At 34.3% G+C, this 20,332-nt stretch overlaps 6 protein-coding genes across 6 annotated transcripts; 3 read left to right on the plus strand and 3 right to left on the minus strand.

Annotated features, from left to right (window-relative positions):
* The first annotated feature begins 44 nt into the window (after nucleotides 1–44).
* On the plus strand, nucleotides 45–3,729 carry LOC124433997 (probable pyridoxal 5'-phosphate synthase subunit PDX1). The gene is made up of 9 exons (XM_046983861.1): nucleotides 45–92; nucleotides 202–247; nucleotides 695–784; nucleotides 861–961; nucleotides 1,040–1,120; nucleotides 2,213–2,333; nucleotides 2,655–2,801; nucleotides 3,061–3,243; nucleotides 3,445–3,729. The coding sequence occupies exons 2-9, from the start codon at nucleotides 238–240 to the stop codon at nucleotides 3,669–3,671; spliced, it is 960 nt and encodes a 319-aa protein (XP_046839817.1). The 5' UTR covers nucleotides 45–92; nucleotides 202–237; the 3' UTR covers nucleotides 3,672–3,729.
* Nucleotides 3,730–4,072: 343 nt separating this feature from the next.
* LOC124433995 (caspase-3-like) lies at nucleotides 4,073–6,620 on the minus strand. The gene is made up of 4 exons (XM_046983859.1): nucleotides 6,319–6,620; nucleotides 6,180–6,226; nucleotides 5,620–5,815; nucleotides 4,073–4,722 (listed from the first exon to the last, which is right to left on the minus strand). The coding sequence occupies exons 1-4, from the start codon at nucleotides 6,554–6,556 to the stop codon at nucleotides 4,181–4,183; spliced, it is 1,023 nt and encodes a 340-aa protein (XP_046839815.1). The 5' UTR covers nucleotides 6,557–6,620; the 3' UTR covers nucleotides 4,073–4,180.
* Nucleotides 6,621–7,336: 716 nt separating this feature from the next.
* Nucleotides 7,337–12,188, plus strand: LOC124433989 (GAS2-like protein 2A). The gene is made up of 5 exons (XM_046983854.1): nucleotides 7,337–8,415; nucleotides 10,107–10,305; nucleotides 10,374–10,570; nucleotides 10,669–11,275; nucleotides 11,344–12,188. The coding sequence occupies exons 1-5, from the start codon at nucleotides 7,768–7,770 to the stop codon at nucleotides 11,787–11,789; spliced, it is 2,097 nt and encodes a 698-aa protein (XP_046839810.1). The 5' UTR covers nucleotides 7,337–7,767; the 3' UTR covers nucleotides 11,790–12,188.
* LOC124433991 (septin-2-like) lies at nucleotides 12,074–15,089 on the minus strand. The gene is made up of 12 exons (XM_046983857.1): nucleotides 14,982–15,089; nucleotides 14,286–14,387; nucleotides 14,126–14,212; nucleotides 13,924–14,047; nucleotides 13,470–13,598; nucleotides 13,278–13,395; nucleotides 13,086–13,187; nucleotides 12,913–13,009; nucleotides 12,690–12,738; nucleotides 12,490–12,600; nucleotides 12,345–12,414; nucleotides 12,074–12,279 (listed from the first exon to the last, which is right to left on the minus strand). Exons 2-12 carry the CDS (start codon nucleotides 14,377–14,379, stop codon nucleotides 12,214–12,216), a joined length of 1,047 nt encoding a protein of 348 aa, XP_046839813.1. The 5' UTR covers nucleotides 14,380–14,387; nucleotides 14,982–15,089; the 3' UTR covers nucleotides 12,074–12,213.
* A 911-nt stretch (nucleotides 15,090–16,000) lies between these two features.
* Nucleotides 16,001–19,194, plus strand: LOC124435259 (protein spinster homolog 1-like). The gene is given in 9 exon segments (XM_046985197.1): nucleotides 16,001–16,168; nucleotides 16,275–16,477; nucleotides 16,553–16,704; nucleotides 17,281–17,347; nucleotides 17,420–17,581; nucleotides 17,835–17,968; nucleotides 18,046–18,241; nucleotides 18,401–18,489; nucleotides 18,491–19,194. Coding segments are annotated over 9 exon segments (1,221 nt in total). The 5' UTR covers nucleotides 16,001–16,059; the 3' UTR covers nucleotides 18,600–19,194.
* Nucleotides 19,185–20,281, minus strand: LOC124434003 (protein-L-isoaspartate(D-aspartate) O-methyltransferase-like). The gene is made up of 3 exons (XM_046983866.1): nucleotides 19,797–20,281; nucleotides 19,537–19,719; nucleotides 19,185–19,476 (listed from the first exon to the last, which is right to left on the minus strand). The coding sequence occupies exons 1-3, from the start codon at nucleotides 19,963–19,965 to the stop codon at nucleotides 19,280–19,282; spliced, it is 549 nt and encodes a 182-aa protein (XP_046839822.1). The 5' UTR covers nucleotides 19,966–20,281; the 3' UTR covers nucleotides 19,185–19,279.
* Nucleotides 20,282–20,332: the final 51 nt, after the last annotated feature.

Below are 20,332 nucleotides of genomic sequence, written 5' to 3' on the forward strand. Positions count from 1 at the left end.
GTCCCTCCCAATTAACACCTACCTACCCCCCTGTAGAAGTGACACAACCAGTCGACCACACATGACACCGGGTAGCGGAAACAATTCTAAAGGTCTGGAAAGCCGTCGACCAACAAACAATTATTCAGTCTCAGTTTTTTATTTTTAGCCCATTTGTTTACTAAACACTGTCTCATTTATTGATATATGTTATTCTATTAGGAAAGGTCGATGTAAAAAAGGCATCTGCTGCAGAAAATGGAAGCTCGTAAGTCGTTTGATATGTGTTATAAGATTTGAATTATGAAAAAGAATTAATCTTTCAGCGCGTGATGTTTCAACACAACTTTTATGTATACTGGGATTCATATACTGCAATTATAGAGAGTAATAGTTTCGATTTTTATTGTCATAATCACTTTATTTACAAGGATATATTTCTTTGCATTCTCATTACGTAAGTTACTTATCATGGGATCAACTAAACAAAAATATTATCTAAGTGTTACATAGCTATTGTACACCGTACACGTGATGACATACACGTGATGACATACACGTGATTTACGTGCACGAGATGTTGACAATGGCAATTTCATGTGGGTGTTATCTTTTCATCAAGTCAAGGCAGTTTTATGGTTGAGGCGATTAAATAACCAACAAAAAAATTCCGTATCCATTCTTGTGCTCTTAAAAAAATGCTATTTTCTTGCAGACAATGGAGTTAATGATATAGTAAATTTAACAAAAAATATAAAATTAAAGAAAGAGTCTAGTGCAAAGATGGATTTGATGTACGAAACAGGTATTAAAGTCACAATTTTTTTTGTTGATTTTTCAAAATTCAAATCAATGTATCAATAATCACATGGATCATATAGGAACATTTAGGGTGAAGTCTGGTTTAGCTCAGATGGCTAAAGGAGGGATAGTTATGGATGTTGTGAATGTTGAGCAAGCAAAAATTGCTGAAGCTGCTGGGGTGGGTTTGAAACTTTATTAATTTAAAGTGTTAAAAATATATTTTAGATATTAGATAATGAATGATGATACATTATAGGCATGTGCAGTCATGGCCTTGGAAAGAGTGCCTTTTGACATCAGGAGTCAAGGGGGTGTTGCAAGGATGTCTGATCCCAAGGTAACCAAGCCTGGATAAAGTGTTTTGTTTCCTGGCTGCAAATTTCAAATATAGAAATTTCCTGTCAAACCAAAATAATTCCTGTGAAAATGTTTCATCAATAACTATTGAATACAAATGTTCATACGTTGGTGTTAGCAGTTGCATATGAATTCCTGAAGTTTGTTGTTTACTTTATGCAGTGTGCAAATTAACTAATAATCAGAAAGAAAAAGTATATTCGGTTATTCTCTTTTCACTTTTGCACAAAAAAGAGGAGAGAATAACATGCGCAAAAAATTTCTCTAATACATTTGTAATTGGATCAGCGATTGTAATGAAAAACACTGTTGTAAATCATGAATTTGTTCACATTTAAAAATATTAATTTAGCAATTAGTGCTATGTAATAATTAACGTAATATCGTTTTGTTTATGCCTCTAAAGAAACACTTTTATTAAAAAAAATTTCACATCGTTTTTTCTCAACTACTTCGCACACTGTTTATGTATTACAGATTACAATCTACTTACATTTTGATTTACCAATCTTCTAAATCTAATTGATATTTGCGAAATTTTCATAAGAATTCTAAAACTACTTCTACTATTGCTGGGCATTTTCCAGCCCTGAAAATAACCAAGTGCTTATTAAATAGCTATTGAAAATGAGGAAAACTTCAATTAATGTGACTTGAAGATTTTCATTCCAAGCTTTGTAGTCAAAGTATATGAATTCTTATGATATTCTGAAAAGCTAAATTTTGTATGAGTTTATTTTAAATCCTTCTTTGTTGCCATGAGTTACTGAGCAGAATCCTTAACCTTCATGAAAGCTGAATTTTATAACTTGTGGCTCAGTATTTCAGATTACTTTACTCATTCATTGTGTAGTAAAGTTAAAATATTTTTTTAATATGTTAATGAAGAAAATGTTGAACAAAAATTTAACCAATACAAGTGTCATGTGAGTCTAAATATCACAACAACAAAGCTTCAAATGAAAAATCTTCAAAAGAAGTTTTTACCATTTTCTACATTGATTCAAAAATAATTTTGTGATGGTATGCTTTAATAATTTGAATTGTTCTGCATTAAATTTCTTGTGTAAAGATGATAAAAGACATCATGGCAGCTGTAACCATTCCAGTTATGGCCAAGGCTCGTATAGGACATTTTGCGGAAGCTCAAATCTTGCAAGAGATTGGAGTTGACATGATTGATGAGTCAGAAGGTATTGTTGTAGTTTTTATTTGGAATATTTATTTTTTTGTATTTGGTTCATATATTTATTTTTATTTAAAGAAAATTGTTGAATGTTTTTTATTGTTTTTGGTCTAATTGTTCTGATGTTTCTTTTAATTGTCTTCAGTTTCATTCTTCTCTTGTTGTTTTTCTAATGTCTTGAGCCTGATTCTCCGAGTGTTTTCTTTAAAATATCTTTAACCTAATTTTCCTAGTATTTTATATCAAAATACCTTAAACCTGATTTTCATACATTTCCTTACAAATTTCCTTAACCAGACTCTCCTCATATTTTCTCTTTTCTATTTAGTATTAACACCTGCCGATTATGTTCATCACATCAACAAACATGATTTTAAAATTCCATTTGTTTGTGGTGCTCGAGACTTGGGCGAAGCATTACGAAGAATTGATGAAGGTGCTGCAATGATACGAACCAAAGGAGAGGCAGGAACAGGTTTGAATTGGGAACAATAACCATACCAACTTGTAGTGTCGTAGCCAAACCTCATATTTTGGTCCTGCTATGTAAATTTTAGACAATAACATTAGTCATTTCTTTAGAAATCTATTGTTTTTACAGTGAGTGAACACAGAAAAATTGACATAGCACGACCAAATTTGCGAGCTGGCTACGCCATTGCCAACTTGTGCACGTTATCTTTACGATCATGAGCAAAGCATTCATGTGTCACTAATATTTCATGTCAATACAGGGGATGTTGCAGAAGCAGTTCGTCATGCTAGGCAGATAAACAGTGAAGTAAAAAAAGCGCAGTCTATGGATGCTTCAGAACTTTATGCTTATGCAAAAGAATTAAAGGTATCTTATCAACTTCTTAAAAAGACTGCTGAGCTTGGTCGATTGCCTGTTGTAAACTTTGCTGCTGGTGGCTTGGGTAAGTTTTCTGCTTTCTTTATAAGAATAGTGGTTGCAGTACGTGCCTGAAATAATATAACATTGCCTCTTTTGAACATTGTGGCAAAAAGAGTTTTAAATTCTGAAATCGTTATCACGGTTATCACCAATTTAAAAGTTATAGTTATATACTATATATAACCTCAACAGTCCCTCAATGATCCATACTCATTTTATCCAGCTACACCTGCTGATGTCTCTATGCTTATGCAGCTTGGAATGGACGGTGTATTCGTGGGCTCAGGTATTTTTAAAAGCGGCTCCCCAGAAAAGCGAGCCCGTGCTATGGCGCAAGCGGTTACGTACTGGGATAAACCTGAAAAAATTGCGGTACTTAGTGAAGATCTAGGAGAAGCGATGTCTGGTCAACCAGTAACTGACCAAACGAGAATATTTTGTTACAAATGACTTGATATTAACTTTCGGTTATGGAATTTCTTGAGGAATAAATATGTATAAGTGGAAACTGTCTTTGTTCAGCGTTATTTGTACACACTCTTTTACATTGGTGCATAGCTTGAAGATTAATTTGGGGAGGGAGTGTATGTTTGTATATTCAGTTGTGCCCTATTGATTTCTTTTTAAAATGAATTGGCTTTCGAGTGAAATCAGTAGGGCGCAACTGAATATATGAACACACCTCCCCCCTCCCCCCAATTAATGTTCTAGTGAAGACTCTGATTTTACATCTTGTCATCGAATTTCCAGGAGCGTATTGACCAAGAATGGCAACGTTTGTGCATGAAATTTTAAGTTAAAACTGCGAAATCAAATCCGAATGAATAAACGGTTTGTAAACGGTTCGAAAATTATTGTTTAATTCGATTTGGTACTTTGTTTATTTAAAAAATCACGTTCTTCTTTGGCATTTCTATTTATGTACATCACATGGAGATTTTTTTTGTCTTTACGTATGTTTACTCATTTTTACCAAGGAACACACGATGTCTCAGCATATGCATTTGAACTGGCATTTGTTTTTTACCATGTTTATGATCATTTCCTGTCGCCATATCAGCTACTCGTGCATTGACAACTGCCAACATTTGCATGACGTCGTCATCTTCCATTCGTTCTTCGAATACTTGAGCCAGCACACTAATAAACCACGTGCCCATTTTGGTGGAATCTTCCATGTTGAGGGCAAATCTCCGCATAGAGATATAGCCGCTAACTGTAGAGTAACAGACAAGGAAGTCTGCTTCTGTTGGCAATTTGGGCACAACAAGATCATTGCCTCCGGCATCATGGTCGATGACTCCGCTATGTCCAGGATCGGCTTTTTTCCCCCTGCAGGCAGATATGAAGAATAGCTTGGGTTTTCCTCGCAATGCTTCACATTGGTTACCGTTTACACGTGATGTGAGCTCTTCTGTTTTAATCACTTGGCTATCTTTAGTCAAGATTCCTTTCTTTTTTCCGTGACTGGAGATGAAGACCATCAAACCATCATGTTCATCTGAAGGATGAATTGAAAAAATCATAATAGTTTTCCTATTCCTTATATTTTTGCGTTGTCATGTTTAATGAAAATGATTTACTTGTCCACGATGATTTACGTAAACAACATGTAAAACATTTTCATTTCCACTTTAGGCCGTATTCTGTGCCACGCCCGATTATCGTTCAGTTTTGTTGCCCCCATCGGGTACTTGGCGTAAAGGAGATAACGCCATTATATGCTCAGTTGAACTTGAAAGCATTTTTATGTAGAATTAGAACAATTTTTGGGGGGGTAACATTCCGTACTTTGTTGTCTGCCAAGTTTTGTAATTTTTTTAGCTTAAAACAAACACTAAAAAATTAATTGGTTCGAAGAATTCCCGAAATACAGTGTTCAGAACAAACACAAGTGTCCACTTTACTCCGAAAGGCGTTGCCGTAAAATGGGTGACAACATTCTCCAGATTTTTTCAAGAACTTCTTCCTAAAGTGGAAATCGTCAAAAAATATCTCAAATGTGTTTAAGTACATATTTTCAATTTAGTTCAGTTTGAACACTGTTAAATTCTTGCTCAAAACACTGTCCAACGTCATCCAAAGCTTCCTGGTTGAAGCTTGCCTGAGCATCAAGTATCGCGAGAATAACGTAATGAAAATGGCGTCGATCGATTGCGAAAGACATCAAATTGTTGAATTTTCAATGCTGAAATACCCAAAAACTGCGAGTGTTTGAAGAAGGAAACAAGCGAATTTACACTTTCTATGATATTTTCTACTTATCTATCGTGTTAAAATGTAGTGCCCGATGGGGGGGGGGGCAACGAAAATCGTTTTCTAAGCGACTTTGTGCGACAGAATACGGCCTACTTCTACTGGCAATCTTTTTTTTTTTAAAATAACATTTAGAACTTACTTAGTGCTTTGGACGATGAGATTTTCTCCATTACTTCCAAAGTATCTTTTCTTTCGAGGTCATCGTAAAAATGAATTGTTTTGAAGCCTGCTGCATTCAGGAATCTTTTTATATTTTGACGATCCGCATCCGCACCATTTCGTGGAACGGATTTGTGATCGAAGTTTGTGTTGATGAGGACGATACAGTAGGGATTCTACAACCATTGAGATAGCAAGAAGCTTTCTACTTTTCTCTCGAGGTCGAAAAAAGTAATTTTCAAAATACTAGAAATTTATTGTGTCGGACATATACTGGACTTTTATCCCAATAGTTCTCTTATATTTATGTGGGAGTGCTCATCTAAGATAAGTTCTAACTTTAGATTGTCTGTGATTAGAAAACAGTCGTCTGGCTATCTGATATAAGAAGGGAGTAGTCACTTTAGATTGTCTTTGGCAAGAAGAGAGGTATCTCAACTGGCTATCTTATATAAATTGGGAGTTATTACTTTAGATTGTCTAGGATAAGAAGAAAATGTTGCTTAGAATAATCTTATCTTGGATAAAGGTAAAACTCACCTTCACATGAAGTGCGTTTCCTCTTTGAACTATCTCTTTACGTATGGCTAAATTGAAAGTTTGATTTCATTTATTTTCATTACACAAAATGTGAAGTTAGGTACGATAAAACTTTTAAAGCATAAAATGATCTACTTACAAGGTTTCGTTCTTCTTGAAAGATCACCTAATACACTCACTGACGTACCAACCTGATGCCCATCGATAGTGTCATACACACCAGATCTTGACACAGTTGGCCCCCGTTTGTCATCGTCCTTATCGGGCTCGAGTGAAGATCTTTTTCCGAACATGTGACTTACATTCATTTGTAACCATAGCCAAACCGTTTCTAGAAATCGCGAGATCATAGCCCAACCTCGATTGTACTTCGCCATTTTTTTATAAAATACCTTTTCTTTCGTCTACACTACTTTAACAGAGCACTTATCGTTGCACAAATCGTATGAGAGATCGAAACACAAATCTATCGCTTTATATCTTTTAACATCACTTGTGAGAAAGTGAAAATTGGTCGAGATTAAATTGAAATAACTGCTAAAGAGAAAATAAAAATAGAATCAAAACAACGATAAAAACGAAAATGCAATCGAGCACCCGGCGGACAAAAAAGTTTACCCTGGTTTTCATTCTTCATTTTATAGAAATCGTCTTCTCTAAGTCTGTAGAATTTCTTTTTACATTTATACAGACGACCTCTTTGACTGACAAATGCAAAAAGACGACATTCAACAAACATTGACACTGTTAAGCTGGTCTAACTATTGAAAATGAAGTCGTTCGTTTTGTTTTAGAGAATGGAAAAATGTTGAAATGAAAACGAAAAAGAAGCAACCTTGTCAGATAGTTTTATTCCTATTTTGAACAAGTAGTGTTTACTCTTTGTCATAAGACGTGATAATTAGCGGTACATGACGTATCATAAAAACGTATGGAAATTCTCAATCACGTCTCATGAATACAGAAATGACACCGACACGAAGGCTAGAACAATCATTGCATTCTGATCATGTTTCTTTGGTACAATTATCTACAAATGATTCTACAATAAGAAAGTCTCAATTGATAATTTCCCGATATATCTAGGCAGTTTGTTAGGAATTGCAACACTACTGAAAATATTCAACAAGTTTATTCACAGAAGTTTAAATTCTCCCGTGGCTTCTAGTTTTGAATATTTATATGAAGTTCTTTCATTCCATTGTCTCGCATCACTTGCGTTCGTAGCGGAAGTTTTTGCGAAAAGAAAGAGTTAAATCATTCACCAACATCACGATACTCGACTGTGTATTCAACGAGATTAATCTTGGAGATAGTAACTCGAGTCCCTAAGTGTTGAAACTTTATCCTGCTCATTAAATTTACGCGATTTTTTGTGATCTTTGTCCTTTAAATTACGAACATAATTTGTATGATATTCACTTCTGTTCTTCCTGACGTTTAAATAAAGCTATGAACGAGTGATGGAGAAAGGTATCACAAGACCTTATAAAGAAATCAAGGCATGAATAATTAGTGGATTTTAGTTAGACAACGGCGTTAGTATACAGTATTAACACAGCCTAAATAGGTGACTGGCTTTCAAATAATGACAGAACTATGGCGAGACGAGGTTCACGAAAAAGACAGAAAGGAAAAGTTGGCAACATATCTTTTTGCGATGAAGGAAGATTTATCAGAATGGATTGCTGGTCTAATGAATATACCTGTGACTGCCGACACATTTATGACTACACTTGATAGCGGTGTACATCTATGTCGACTGGCAAATATGATTCAGAAAGCCGCTGAGAAATATTTGAGCGAGAATCCACAGGCGAATGTCAAGCTACCAACTTCTGAACCGAAATATACTGAGCGAGGAGCGAATTATGGCTCATTCTTTAGTCGAGATAATGTAGCTAACTTCATACGTTGGTGTCGTGAATTTGGAATAGCTGATGTGATCATGTTCGAGTCAGATGATTTGGTTCTTCATAACAATCAAAAGCATGTCATTCTTACATTGCTTGATGTCGCACGTCGGGCTTCAAAATTTGACATCGAACCCCCAGATCTTGTTATTATGGAGGAACAGATTGACGAAGAGATTGCCTTAGAAGAGAAAAATGCTAAGAATAAAAGTAACGATCTCGAGAATATGAAAAACGTCGTTGCGAAATCGAAGACTCCGGCTTCAAACAAAAAGAAACCTAAAAAATTAAAGAATTTCATACCAAAGAACTTAGACACATTGGTAAGTTTTTAAATTTACATTTAAAATTTGAAAGCGGTTTTGTATTCGTCTTGACCTGTGTTTCATACACACCTGAGTTAAATCTCCATTCATTTTACTTATTTTCCCTCAAATTAAAACATACTTTGATATATATTTGAAAATAAAATCTGTGGACTCCTATGGAAAATGTTTTCATCGGTAATAGTTGTTGATTAAGCACTTCATCATTACATATTTCGAGGGAAATGAATGAAAAGAAAAGTGTTGACACGGCTATAATATTTACAACACCAAACCGAAATGTCATCATCAATCACACCTGTCTGTCGTTAACTAACTCAAAGTTTTCCGTGTTACTTTAGCAAACAAAAAAGAAAGCTATGAAAATGAATGTTTGGGAATAACGAATATACTTAAGTAATATTATGCACGATTGAATTGTTTTCTGTTTGCACTACTTTAAATTATGTTTATCGTTTTTGATATTGCTTGCGTGAATTCTTTTCTCTTCGGTCGATAAACCCTTATAGCTACCCGTAAGATATTGCATGTTTCAAAATTGCCTATACCTGTCATAATACAAAGGTGGGCAGTTATTCATTCAAGTCATTTAGCTTCTAAAAGCAAAGAAATGCTTTTGAAGAAGGGGAAGAGTTTTCTTTCCAGTTTCAAAGACCATTATCAAATCTAGGGGTATATTTTGCATAGCGTTAAACTTTATAGTGAAAAATTAGCCTTTTCCGAGCTGAGATAAGAGAGCAGATTTTGAGGAGTTGAGGAATAGTGAAAGATATAAAAAGAGGTCAATTTCTCCACTGTTTTTTGCAAGGGAATACCAGTTTTAAAATCTTCCTGTTTATAAAATTGTCATATGTTGAATACCAAAAAACAAAGACTTTTCACTTTGATGTGGATTGTTGGAAATGCATTTAGTTAATAGTCCATAGAAGGATGACAAATATGCAATTCTGTGGGTCTTTTTGAGATCTTATTATACACGTTTTATGAATTTTTATGTATCGCATTACATAATTTTCAATGAAACACTTGAATAAAAATTATATAGTTTAAACGTCAAAAATCGTTTTTTCTAGAGGAAAAATAAGCGTGATGTTTCTATTGTTAAAGTTTTTATAAACCATTTTATAAATGCTCTGTATGAGATGCACGTAAATATAAATAATTGCTTTATACAAGGCCTACGTAAGTATAAACATATCAATTTAAGCTAAACATAAAGCATTTGTTGGGAAAATTATTCAAAGTTTATTATTTACTAAGAGAGGTCCATTCTCTTGAAAGACGACGTCAATATGTCGAAAAAATATTTCAATACTTCAGTTTCAAATATTATCTGATTTAAGTTATACCTGCTAAATTTGCATGTTTAAAACAGACGGCTAGAACAAAATGAAAATGATTAAATACTCCTCAACGCTTCAATTTTAGTGATAATCATTTGCCATTGCTTTTTTGTTCGATAAAGCTTCAATATGCTATGAAAAATTTGAACCGTTTTGAAAATTTTTCGAATAAAATTTACACGACAACGCATTATTTTTGTATGTTGTCTTTACACAACGACCACCTACGCAGTATGTTATCATTGGTTATTTGTATAAAACAGGTGCTACTGTGTATAGTTCGATCAATGCAGATTGCTGTGTGAACCCTGTGTATTATCCAATCTCAACGCATGTTCATTATAGGTAAAGGAAATAGTTGAGGAATATACTTGCAAAGAGTCGTTTCCCATAGAGAAACTTGCAGACGGTAAATACAAGATTGGTGAGAACCGAGTTCTTATCTTTGTAAGGGTCATGCGCAATCACGTGATGGTACGCGTCGGTGGAGGCTGGGATACACTCGAGAACTACATCCAGAAACATCATTCTAGCAGGATGCAAGGTGATGTTGTATGATTCGATGATATATGTAGTAGGCGTGTTTACGTACTAACCATATGATCACTATAGGTCGTCCTAATCATGCTTCGAGCAATGCAAGTAAACATCGATTTAAAACTCAAACACCGCCACTTCATGACAACGAACCACACTCCTCGCTCCAGTCCCTCAGTTATACGAGCATTGGCAGTAGTGACAGCAATTCCAGTACGTCATCTGTAACTCGATTATCACCTGTGAATGGTAATGATAACAATCTCCTTCAGGTAAAGTAATCATTTCCCAGCTTAACAAATAGAAATAAATTACGAATGAAGAAATAAATTGTCATCAGCGTTTCCATCTGACCGAATGATTTTTATAGGGTATGATGTGTGTGTATGGAGAATCAAGTGGCCGCTCAGAAAAGGACGTATCACCATTACAAGTATTAAATAAACAAACTTTCTCTCCCTCCAGTAAGAACAACAGACGACCTTTAAATACTTCAACGCGGCAAACTCCAGTGAGCAAAGGTTTGGGTTCTAAACATGGGAGTGTGGTTGATACTAGAAACGGGATTCTTTCATCTAGCAAGAAAAAGCCGGACAAAACACCAGATAAAAAGACACAAACTCTTCGGGCAAGTGTCTATGAATCTGATTTGTCCTTTAACAGGTCAAGGACAAGTGATGCTATTTTAAATCCCAGTAAACGTTTGGATATTTTGAGTACACCTTTGAAACGTCAAGGAAACTTATCTCGAGAGTCGTCGTCATCCAAGTTAAAGCAAAGCAGAAATCGTAACAAAAACGTGGGAACTTCAAGCGAAGTGCGACGTCGATCGGAAATGTCGCCCTCTAATGCGAGGAAAAAGCTGGAAAAAGAGTATGAAGGAAAAGAGGATAAGAATAAAAAAGATTTAAGGAAAGCATTAAATGATCATCATCTTTTATATTCACGATCTTTCTCGGCTGACACGATCATTAAAGGTAACTTCAATATTTTACTATATATTCAGAATACCTTTGTAATTCATTAAAGAATTAACATTTTTCAGGTAGATACTCGAGTTTTAGGCCGTCTCATGGTCATCACAATTCACCTTCACGAATTCCGGTTCCTGTAACTAACTTTGGTAAGCCTAGAGGATTCAGTAGGATCTCAAACAATGTATCCCCAAGTGTAAATGGAGCACACTCGAAAACCAATGGTGTTAATGGAGCACACTCGAAAAATACAAACTCTTCAAGAGAGGAGGAATGTCCCAGTGACGAGGGATTTATTGATGGTGATACGACAAGAACACTTTTATGTCCTACAGGTCTCTTTCATAATTCTAAGACAGAAGAACTCAACAAAAATTGCAAAGAGAAAAAGGAAAACGGCGAACATAATAATAATGTCGAATATAACGACTCTGGGCTATCGGGTGACTGTTGGAAGGAAGTCATGACGGACATGATAAAATTGGAAGAAGATAGAATTTCTGATCAAAATATTTAATGTTATCTTGTTTTGCTCTACGTTTGCCGTATTTCACTAAAACATTCATGCGCGATACTTAACAAGAAATGTATTTATTTTCACTTGAATTGATGTTTAATCAATGTATATTTATTGGAAACTTTAACCTCGGGGAACATTCTGGCACAAACTTGCATATGCGCTAGATGTTTGGCTAATTTAAATTGCAAAATTTTAATGATAAGAACGATCTGAAGCATGAAAAACATGGCGCATTATACATGTCTTTAAGAGTTCACTGCAGCGCAAAATACAATTGCAAATTCATTGCTATTTTTTGTATTTAATAAAAAACAAACAACGAACAAATATTAACTTTTCAAAAACTGTACGTATTGCAAAATATTCTCACAATTACATCAAGAAGGAGAAACGAAATATCTCAATGAAAAGTAGATTAAATTTACGACTGAGTCCCTTCTTTCATCTTTTGCTGCATTTTTTCCAACATTTCTTGCATTTTTCTTAACTGAAATAAATGAAACTCGTGGTTATATAAACATACAACTTCGATGACATTTTCACTCATCTTACTTCGGCTTCCTTTTCCTCGAGAATTTTATCCTTGTCCTTTACCTCGCCTGTTTTGAAGCTTGCACGATCTCTGTGATAAAGTTAACATTACATATCAACAATTTACTTCATTTTCAAATCAATCTTAAAACGTATTTCCTCCCACCTTCTTGCACTTCTCTGAAGAGTTGTGTTACCATCTGTCGAGAGGCACGTTGCCCGGTAGTTCTCGTAGTGCACGTCTTGGGTCACCTCTTTTAGATCTTGCATGTGTGTGCTAAGCAAAATTACTTTGTCAAAATTTATTCTGAGTTGGTGTAAATAAGAGATAAGAATCACAATTTAACGCGAAAAAAATAGACTTACATTAACATTGTTCTTAGTTTAATAAAGTCTGAATGTTTTGGGTTTTCCACTAAAAGAAATGAACCACAAAAATGAACAAAGAATGGATGTGAACAAGCTAAGTTGAATGAGTAATGGTTTCTTGAAGACGACGATTACAGAGAAAACTATATGTTTTACGGACTTCCTTTCTTTTTCTCTGTAAACCTTCAAAAAAGCTTCTTTGTTTTCACATTGAACCTACCTTCCACTATTCCCCATGGATAGCGTCGTGCACGAACTCTTTTTCCCTGGACTTCCACCGTAACGTTGCTGCCAACCACGGCGAAAGGCATGCTGGACTAGAAACAACGTGAGAACATCGACATAGTTTCTTCGAATGAGATCATAAAAACACGACAAAAGTGGTAAACTCACTCGTAATTCTTCAGTTTGCTTTCTAAAATCGTCGTCTTCATCCTCATCACAAAATGGCAATTGATACAACTGGATTTCATATTTATCAATTTCGTACAAAATCTAAAACATAAATAGAAATTTTGATTAAAATAATAATTTAATTATGGAGCATCAGAACAATTTTTGGCACTAATTGCAACATAATGTCACCTTTTTCTTTAATTCACGCAATTCTTTCTGCGTCAAGGTGTCTGCCTTCCCGATGACCGGAACAATATTGACGCGACTGTGGAGTTGTTTCATGCATGCAATATCAATAGGCTGAAGTCTTAAGGAAAAAATTAAACCTCATCAAATTTCAATCCGACCAAGTTTGTCTTTACAACGTTATATAATACCTACCCTGTTGGTGAGATAAAATAGAAACAACAATGGACACGATTGTCTACGATGTTTCTACGATTAAGACCCGATTCGTCCTTGAGATACGTATGAAACTGATTGTTTACGTAATCCAGGATTGGTTTATAACTGAAATGTGTTCAAAATTGTTGAATGCCGTGATTATTCGAATGTAAACCGCCGTGATTACTGATTTATTGACACCTAAGATGCGGCGTTTATTGGATGGCGGTTTTTATGTTAACTCGTAACAATGGTTATGAATTTACACGTTGAAACTATGAATGTAGGCCATGAAGCATAACCAAGAATCATTTTAAACAAATGACAATTGAGAAAGGTTTTTTTGCCATCTCTTCTTGAAAAAATGGCGGCGTGTAGTTAAGGTAGAAGTTAAAGTAACGGTATTATTTAATTCACGAATGCTAATTTTGGCTGTTCCAGTATTTATTACCATTCGGAGTTATCAAGGCTGTCACCAAATCCTGGCGTATCCACAACAGTCAACTTCAATTTGACTCCTCGTTCCTCTATTTCAACAGTTGATGATTCTATATTGACAGTTTTCTTGAGGCGTTCTAGAGAAGGTTAAAAACACTTTATATTGACAATGAAAATGCCAAGGCTTTGATAAAATTCGTAGCTTGGTGTCAAACCTGACACAGGTAGAATTTCTCTGTCAGAATAAAGATCAGTCAAAAATAGGCTGTTGATAAGAGTAGATTTGCCAAGTCCTGATTCACCTTTAATTATAAAACAATCATAGATCATTGTATTGCAAGAGCAAATCTTTTACAAATGTTACATTCAACTTACCAACTACCATTAATGTGAATTCAAAACCTCGCTTAACTGATTTTCGGTGAACTTGATTTGGTAAATTGGCAAATCCAATGTAATCGCTTGCCATTTATGAAACTATAAAAACACGAACAAAAAGAGTGCCGAACGGAATGTGTCGAATGTTGAAAGCGACGCTACGAATATGTTAATGTTTATTAATTTTTTGAACTTGCAGTGACATTCATTAAAGTGATTGCTCAATTTATAAGATAAACGATCTTATATTTAAAAGACAAAAGACTTCTTTAAAGCAGCTATTAAACAACAAGTGGTTTTGTATCGTGATTTTTGAAACGGAAATTAGGGAATGTAAAATATTTCAACAATAAAAGGATCTTTAAACTGTCAATATTATTTATAAGGAAAACATCGACATAAAATATATCTAAAAATGACTTTGATATTGATGATAAAAATAAATTCAAACACGATAATGTACAAAGAAATGTTACCATCGTTGATAACGTTAAAATATTTACTCAACAAAGATATTTATCAAAGCAGTAAAAAGAAAATAAGTTGAGATTAATATGATCATAGCTGTAAATATTCATTTGACAGATACTAAAAAATACATTATTTGCTATTAACTGTTTTATAATTTTAGATACTAAAATAATATTTAATTTAGAAGAAGAACAGGCATGAATAAATATGAAAAACACAAACCTTGTTAAATATCTGATGTTCAAGGCTATTACCTCACAGTTTCTGTCTTGCCAACTGTAATTATAATTTGAATGAATTTGTAAATTATAAATATATGACTGTTCCTCTTTATGCGCCTGCGTACGGTAATTGTTTCAGTCTGCGGTTGCTATTTAATAAAGAAGTTACTTCATGGTTGGTGGTGAGTATCGGTGAGTGCGTGCGATTTTATGTACGAGTTGAGTGATCAGAAAGACTGTGTCACAGTTGACAGTCTACATATTTTGCAAAATTAATTAGGCTAATAAGCTTATTGTAGACAGTGCATCGGATACTACACTTAAGTGGTACCACTAGAAAAGGACGTTATCAGAGGAGATGTGTCTACGTATTTAAATGTCTAAAATAAAATGGTTTTGTAGATCAAGATATGGATCTAATAAGTAATAAGAACCAACACAGCTATAATAATAGTCTAGAAATAAGGAAAAGTTTAGACAATGCTGCTAATAGGCAATGGGATCAACAAAGAACTGCATTTCAAGATATAAATTATCTAAACCGGGGCATTAAGCAATCAACAAGCTTTTTGCTATTTTTGAACATAACATCTCAAAATTAAAAAAAGTTTTTCAAAAGTTTTTCAAAAGTAATATCTCAAAAGTTTTTGACTCTGAAAATGACTACCGCTAAGGTTGTCGAAACGTCAGTCAACAACAACAAAAACAGTCCTTCTCACGGCAAAACTAACCTGGACGATCTACATTTACAAACATGTAACGATACCCCGGGTTCAAACCATTTACTTTATCTCAAAATTAGATTATTTTTGAAATAAGTTAATTTTATTTGTACGTATAAAATTTTAATAATGAGATGTGAAAAGTTTATTGTAATAAAGATCATTATCAGCAAAATAATATGTCAGTAATGAACATATAAATAATACTATAAAAGAAATGTTATAAATTATATGATTATTATATATTTATAGTCACGTGATAGTCATGTCGTAATGTTATGATTGTGGGCTCGTGCTTCGTGGGTACGTTTGATTTCGTCAAATGTGAACAAAAGCACAAATGTAATCAGAAATTAAATGCAAGCAGTCATTATGCCTCGAGTTTCCATAAGACGTGCTTATATAACTGTTTTTATTTTGTTTCTTATCAATCTTCTCAATTACATGGACCGCTTCACAGTGGCAGGTAAGGCGGCTTTTTCATAGCTAGAGTTATTGGTTAAACTTTCATTTTGCTTCCTTTATTTCATATTGTATTAGACTCTTAATCATTTGTGTCTTACTAATTTCAGGGGTCCTTCAACAAATCCAAGATTATTTCCATATTGATCACAGTAAAGCTGGTTTACTCCAAACAGTATTCATTGTATTTTACATGATCTTTGCACCCATCTGTGGTTATTTTGGGGACAGATATAATAGAAAAGTGATCATGTTAATAGGCCTCACAATATGGTCTTGCACCACTTTTCTTAGTACTTTTGTTACCAGAAAAGTGAGTATATGCCTAATTGCCGTGATGTATCAAAATGTGGAATGTTTCATTAAATTCAAGTAAATGTTCTTTCAGCAATATTGGGCTTTTTTCTTTTGTCGTGGTCTTGTTGGCATTGGTGAAGCAAGTTATTCCACTGTATCATCGACAATCATTGCTGATCTGTTTGTTGGTGACAAACGAACTCATATGCTTGCTTTGTTTTACTTTGCAATTCCTGTGGGAAGGTAGGAAATTATCTCATATTTGGTATCAATTGTGTTGGCTTTAGTTTGCATGTAATGATGACCTTAAATGTTTATTTGTAAGTAGAGAGTGATCATGTTAGCATTTTGTCTGTGATGAAAGTTATTTGGCAAGTGTACCTGAGTAGAAAGTTTGTAAACTATGCACCCGAGATATAAAATTTGCATGTGTAAAAAGTTAGTTAACTCAAAATTGTGCAGCCAGGATCTGGGTTGTGCAGTTTGAACTTTCCTTTCTGGTCATATTATTGATGAAATGCATAAAACAAAATGCTATCATATGCCCAATCAGTGTTTCCTGAAAATATCATTGAAATTTCCCTCATTTGACGTCTCAGCTTCTTTGTCATTAAAGCTGAGTTTGCTTTTAATTATTTAGGTCATATTGTTTATTTCTGTCTTGTAACCTGTTCAATAGAGCTCTATGCAAAAGAATTTATGAACTATTTTGGAATTTCTTATTATTCCTATAATTATGTATAGGATTATCTTTTTTTGCGACAAACATTTTTGCTTTTTATAATGCTAATAAATGTCTTCATTTTATTTTTTTTTTAGTGGTTTGGGTTATGTTGTTGGATCCAAAGTATCTACGGCATTTGGAGCATGGCAGTGGGGTCTTAGAGTGAGCCATTTGACATGGCAAAATGTTCTTACATTAAGTTATTCTGATCTTTGTCACTTGGCCAATTTTTAGGTTACGCCAATCCTTGGTGTTGTACTTATTCTTGTGGCACTTGTGTTTGTTGTGGAACCAGAACGTGGGCAAATTGAGAGAAGCCAAGTAGATGTAGTTGCTCAAGATGTTATGGTCCAGCATTCATGGTTTGATGACATGAAACATATTTTACGATGGTATGCAAATTATGACAATAATTAAAGTTTAGTTATGTAAACTGGGGTTCAGAATTCACATCAGTTAAAAATAAGATTGTGAATTTTTTCAGAAAAATATGTGTAAATATAATAGTTAAGTTTTATAGTAATCAAAAATGCTCATTTTATTTGGTTTAGTTTCATCTGAAAGTCATTATGCATATTTCAAAATCTGATGTTTTATCTGGAATCTATTGTGCTTATTGTCATTGTTCTTATTCAATTTGTTTTTTCAGCAAGACATATATCTGAGTACAGTTGGCTTTACGTTAATGAGTTTTGTAACAGGTGCGATGGCTTGGTGGGCACCTGTATTTGTAGGTTATTCACAGTCAGTATATTATAACAAAGAAATAACAGAAAATGACAAGTATGCTTATGAATTATGAGATTTGGAGGTTTCCAATTGGATAGCATAATTGGTATTTTATCTTTCATTGATAACAGGAACATCAGTCTAGTCTTTGGAGGGATTACATGTGCTGCTGGCTTCATTGGAGTTGCTATTGGTGCTGAGTTGTCACCGATACGAAGTCAATACCCAAACTCTGATGCACTAGTGTGTGCATTTGGTCTTCTCTCTAGCATTCCATTCTTATTTTTCAACTTAATACTGGCATCAAAATATATATATCTTTCTTATGTAAGTGGTCATTGCATTAATTGGTCTTACTGCTATTAAGTAATTCATTTTTATTTTGTTAAAACCTCATAAGTGATTGAATTTGACTTGCGAAGATAGTTTTCTCGCATTGTGAATAATTTTGGTATAATAGATATAGTGACTGGTTTTCATTTGCAGGTACTGCTATTTTTTGGAGAAACGTTGCTTTTTCTCACATGGTGTCCTGTTGCTGACATTTTGCTAGCTGTCATTCCTGCTCCATATCGCGACAGCTAATGCATCACAGATGTTAGTTTCCCATCTCTTAGGTGATGCTGGAAGTCCATATATTGTTGGTTTGGTGAGTATCCAAAGTTACAAGACAATTGGGTTATGATTAGCATTGCTAGAGATACATCAGTGGATGCTCTATGCATTCTTCTTAATGCCTTTTGTTACTTGTTTAGGGGAGCATGTTTTCTTATTGCTTCAGTTTATTTGATTAAAGACAGAGCTGCAGTACAGGCAGTTGTTACTGGTCTTACTGAAGAAAATAGAACTCTACTTTCTCAAGATGATGATGACTCCCTTGAAAATAATAAAGATGAGGGCAATGTAAACATTGTAAAGCGACTTTAATGATGATGCCCTAAATGATGATGCCATAAATCATGGTGTCGTAAATGCTGTAAATGATGATGTTGAAAATGATGATGTCATCAATGGTGATGTCATAAAACAAGGTCACACACTTCCACAACACTCAATTAAAGTTTGAGTGTGTTTATTTGGCCATTCATACTGATACATTCAACTGATTCAATGGTAAACTTCAAAGTCTTATTTAGTTTGATTCTTAATAATCATTTGAACATACAGTGTGAGTACCAATACATCAGCAAACCTAAAGAATATTAGTTTCTTTCCTGATGTGAAAAATTTGTACAAAATTTACACAGTTTTAATTATGTTATAATAAAGATTTACCCAAGTTAACCTTTATTCTCGAACAAGTAATTTATTTCAATATTTACAAAGTGTTTGGAAAAAGTTAATATTAACTTTGTTCCTTGTTAACTAAAGGTACATAACGCATTCCATCAGCCTCTTCCTTGTGATACTTCCATCTTGTTGCTTATCAATCTGTTCAAGATATTGTTCCCATGCTCTGCACCAACTGGTATAAACAAACGTCCTCCAGGCTTCAATTGGTTTATCAAGGCCTTGGGTATTGAAGCTGCTCGGCTCCAACATGGATAGCATCAAAGGAGCCTCTAGCAACAAAATATTTTTAACTCTTATTATTAGCTTAAATCAATTGATAATTTACTTACCATCAAGGCAACCATTCCAACCATCACCAACCATTAATTTCACTTTACCATCAAGGAGATACTTGTCCTTTTTGAGGATATTGTCTCTAGATAAGTTCACAAGTTCTTTTATGTGATCTATGCCAATAACTTTGCCTGATTTACCAACCATTTCAGCCATACAAGCACATAGATATCCACTTCCTGTAAACAAGATCACATATGTTTATTAGTGAAATTCATTACTGTACCTTTGTGTAAACATGCAACATAATTTGCACCTGAGCCAACATCAAGTACTTTACTTCCATCTTTGATATGGTCTTTCAAGATTTCCAGTGCATGTGCATGCATATGAGGTGCACTGATGGTAACACCATAACCAATGGGTTGTGGTGAGTCTAGGTATGGTGTACGAGGACAATAGTTGCCACGATCCACATTTCTCATGGCTTTCTCAACTTCATCACTCGTAATGATTCCATAATTTTTCAATTGGCTAATGAGATCGTCGTTATCTTTGCCATAAGAACGCCAATAATTTCCTCCATTCTGGTAGTTCTATCGTTTGAATTGTCAGAAGAGCGATGACTACACGATGTATCAGAATTATAGCAATGTTCCAAAGCTTTAGTGAAACGAAGCAATGCAGGAATAAGATGCAAAGTTGATAATAGTATTTTCTTTCATGTTAAATATGCACCCAGACTTCTCATTATAACAAGATCTGGAATGGCATACTTAGTAGTTTGCAGTTTATATTCGTAATTGCGTAAGCTCGTTAACTCTCGGTAACTTCGGAATGTTTCGTAAAGTA

This window comes from Xenia sp. Carnegie-2017, unplaced genomic scaffold (assembly GCF_021976095.1).
Source record: "Xenia sp. Carnegie-2017 unplaced genomic scaffold, XeniaSp_v1 HiC_scaffold_14, whole genome shotgun sequence".
NCBI classification, from domain to species: Eukaryota; Metazoa; Cnidaria; class Anthozoa; order Malacalcyonacea; family Xeniidae; genus Xenia; species Xenia sp. Carnegie-2017.